Source organism: Artemia franciscana, unplaced genomic scaffold, assembly GCF_032884065.1.
Source record: "Artemia franciscana unplaced genomic scaffold, ASM3288406v1 Scaffold_3202, whole genome shotgun sequence".
Lineage (NCBI taxonomy): Eukaryota > Metazoa > Arthropoda > Branchiopoda > Anostraca > Artemiidae > Artemia > Artemia franciscana.
In genome coordinates, this window is record NW_027063875.1 from 21,936 (window position 1) to 25,486 (window position 3,551).

Here is a 3,551-nt window from a genome sequence, read left to right on the forward strand (position 1 = left end):
TAATGCTAAATTCAAATAAATTAGTGAAAAATCCACTGCCTAACTTCAGAAAATCTTTTGAAAGCAGAGACCTAGCATCAAATTTTAAGTAAAACGTCACTTTGTGCATTATAATTCCCATTGGATCTCCAGTATCTGAGTCAGTGCTATGTTTGTTTCAAATTTGGTATGATAATTAGCTATTTTCAGCACCCAAATAAGTCTGAAGTTAGGATGGCAGCTCCCTAATTACGGTGCCATGGGTAAGAAAAAAGTGTCTCCAACATTATAAAACAAAAGTTAGCTTATTTAGTATTCTGAGAGCTAAAGGAACCTAATTTTCGGATAGTGGTTTTCTAGTTCTTGCTCATTAAAAACAGACACAAAGGTATTGGTTTTCCATACAGGATGGCATCATTCCATTGGAATAATTTGCAAAATTGTTTAAAGTATCGAAATTAGAAGACAATTTCTCCAATTTTGGCAATTCAAAAGTTTAAAAATCAATAATATGTCATCAAAATTATTTGTTTGTGTTTTAGAATATCACATCTAGTAATTAGTATCTGCGATTTTAGAAATTTATGAGCTTTACTGATGCTGAAGTTAGTAGACTGGTACCTCAAATTCAGATAAAATTCTACCCTAATACTGAAACTCGACTTTAATACGAAACTCGTGTTATGCCAGTAGATTAATTAAAGGAAGAAATGTATAGAGAAACCAGATACTCTTAAGATACCGAGACTTTTAAATATAATTACGGATGTCAAAGTTATATCCAAAAAGATCAAAATCGAATCTGTAGGCTAGATAAAGCTTATAAATCTGATTTTTTGTAAGTTGTTGCATGTGCATTTTTAGATTGTCTTTAGAAGTGACAGGATCCTTATAAGAGAATTTGACGATACTGCTCAAATTCAGACTATCTAAAATGTATTGTGTATCTTCCTTAAAATATTCAAATCTAACAATATAATCAAACTTGTGAATACAGGGGTGTATAATTTTATAATATTGTGCCCAATGGTGATCTATTTTATTAATTGTGCCTTTAACGGTTTCAGGATCTATAAGATATTCTATAAACTCGGAAAATTTTGGCTTTCCACTCATGATCTCCTTTGGACTTGCTTTGGGTCTGTACTTCTGTATGATACGTGTACCGTGTTTCTGTTGAAAAAAGTTCCCATCAAACTCATCTGGATGTTTCAACTTATCGTTAAAAGCTGATACAAGACGCTCAAAAGGATGGCGTACAACTGCAAACACAAAATAAGAGCCGAGTTTCATGTACTTTTCTTCAAAACCCAAACTTCTTAGACTGTCAAATTTCATTAGATGATGTACGTCATAACGTATTATGTTTGCAGCATCCGTTTCATTCGATTGCTTTGTTAAAATGGCAAAAATCCCTTTCCAGAGAGAGCTACCAGTCTGAAAAAAAACAAATTGTTGTCAGATTGTTTAGTCATTACTTAGTATATTCTTACATGCCTCACTTGGTGTTTGCAGTTACCCAAAGAGCCATTGAAGGAGAATAAACTCCAGCTACGGCAGATGTTCGGGAAAATACTACAGGAGATAAAATATATGCTTGGTGCCTTTTTTCCAAACCAAAAATCTTGGTAAAGGACATTGCACAGTCAAACTAGAATAAACTGAGAAAGCAAAACACATAGCTTTTGAAAATAAACATAAGAAAGAACATTTAATTTGAAATGTGAAGACAACATAAATACAGACAGCACAATAAAAATAAAGCAAGTATCATGGGAGGATACTGACGCACGAGCCCAGATTTGTAGTTGGAAAAATTAATGTAAGAAAATACACTAATAGATATACGATGTCCTTAGCATTTGCTAATTGAAAGATTACTTTTAGCCTTTATTTTGTAACAGATAGGGTGCTTTAATTGTAAGTTATTCTTCTTCATGTTTTTCTGTTTATAAATAATTAGTCAAGTCTTTTTCTTATTTTATTTCTGAATCTGGTAAAATCCCGTCCAATATCAAAGGACATAGAGGTCGGGCTTTAATCCATACACTTGGTGAAAAAGTTTGTACCTTTAAAAAGGTGGTATTACTAGTTTAATGCCTATTTGCATAAACATAGTACAAACAACATTAGAAGTTTTATTTTACAATGGGTTGAAAATGATGCACCATTGGAACAATAAGAAGCAATGTTTGTCCAACAGCCCGAGCCATCAAATATGACAAAACTTGTTCAAAAAAAAGGAAAAGGGATTAGAAATTATGTTTAAGAGTGAATTAATGAAAAGTGAGCCTGAAAATAAGATTAAAAAGCAAGAAAAAGTTAGAATTGCAACAGCTGAAGTTGCATGAAATATGAAACAAACATCAATAAATATCACATTTAATTTGAAACTGAACAACAAAACTGAAATTTTGAGCAGTAAACCTTGGTAATTAACTAGAAAAGATTTATTTTGACTTTGCTAACATTGTTAAAAATTCTATATGATGGTTCAAGATAATAATGAACGGAAATAAGGAAAAAAATACAAGGTTGGATGACAACTGGCAGCAATGCTTATATCGAATCTCTAGCAAAGCATGTCCTTAGAAGAGATGAAACAGCGGAAATCACCACGAATCCCAAGAGAATGAAAATTTATACAAAATATATGACTTTGAAGAATGAACATGAGAAAAGAAACTGAATTTGCGCAAATATTTGTTGATTCAATTGGGATTGCGTAACTAAATATACATTTATATATATATATATATATATATATATATATATATATATATATATATATATATATATATATATATATATATATATATATATATATATATATATATATATATATATATATATATATATATATATATATATATATATATATATATATATATATATATATATATATATATATATATATATATATATATACATTATTTTATATTATATATTATATATATATATATACATATATATATATTATAGATATATATATATATATATAATATTTATATATATATATATATATATATATATATATATATATATATATATATATATATATATATATATATATATATATATATATATATATATATATATAAATCATGAAAAGAGAAATCACCAATGCAACAGCACAAACACATAAAAAAAGAGAAAAGAGACAGAAGGAGAAACGGAAGACTGTTTTCCTAAATTAGTGATTAATATAGACCAGCACTTGAATGAGGCCTTAACCCTTCTCATCCATACAATCATAGAGGTCAAACAGCATAGCCAAACACAATCAACCATAAAGAATAATCCATGGACAGGCAGTCATGTCGTCAATAGGTATAAGTCGTCATTTACCAAACAATAGAAAAAAAATAAAGACAGATATTTCAGAGGCAACAACCCAACACAAGGGCTCATCAGGAGAATACACTGGCCTACAGGGTTTTGCCACTTTAAATTCTCTACCAAGCCAAGTGTTGTGGCTACCACAGAATATCCATGGCATCCCCGTGTCAGGTATTACCCCCAAAATACATGCCTATGAAAAAAAAACAGCAAATGTAAAACAACCAAGTAAC

The 3,551-nt window shown here is 29.7% G+C and overlaps 1 protein-coding gene across 1 annotated transcript; it reads right to left on the reverse strand.

The window, feature by feature from the left end:
- Positions 1-729: 729 nt before the first annotated feature.
- On the reverse strand, positions 730-1,416 carry LOC136043147 (carbohydrate sulfotransferase 9-like; the record flags this gene model as incomplete). The annotated part of the gene is made up of 1 exon (XM_065728081.1): positions 730-1,416. A coding segment is annotated over one exon (687 nt), but the record flags the coding sequence as incomplete, so codon positions are not given.
- Between the last annotated feature and the right edge of the window lie 2,135 nt (positions 1,417-3,551).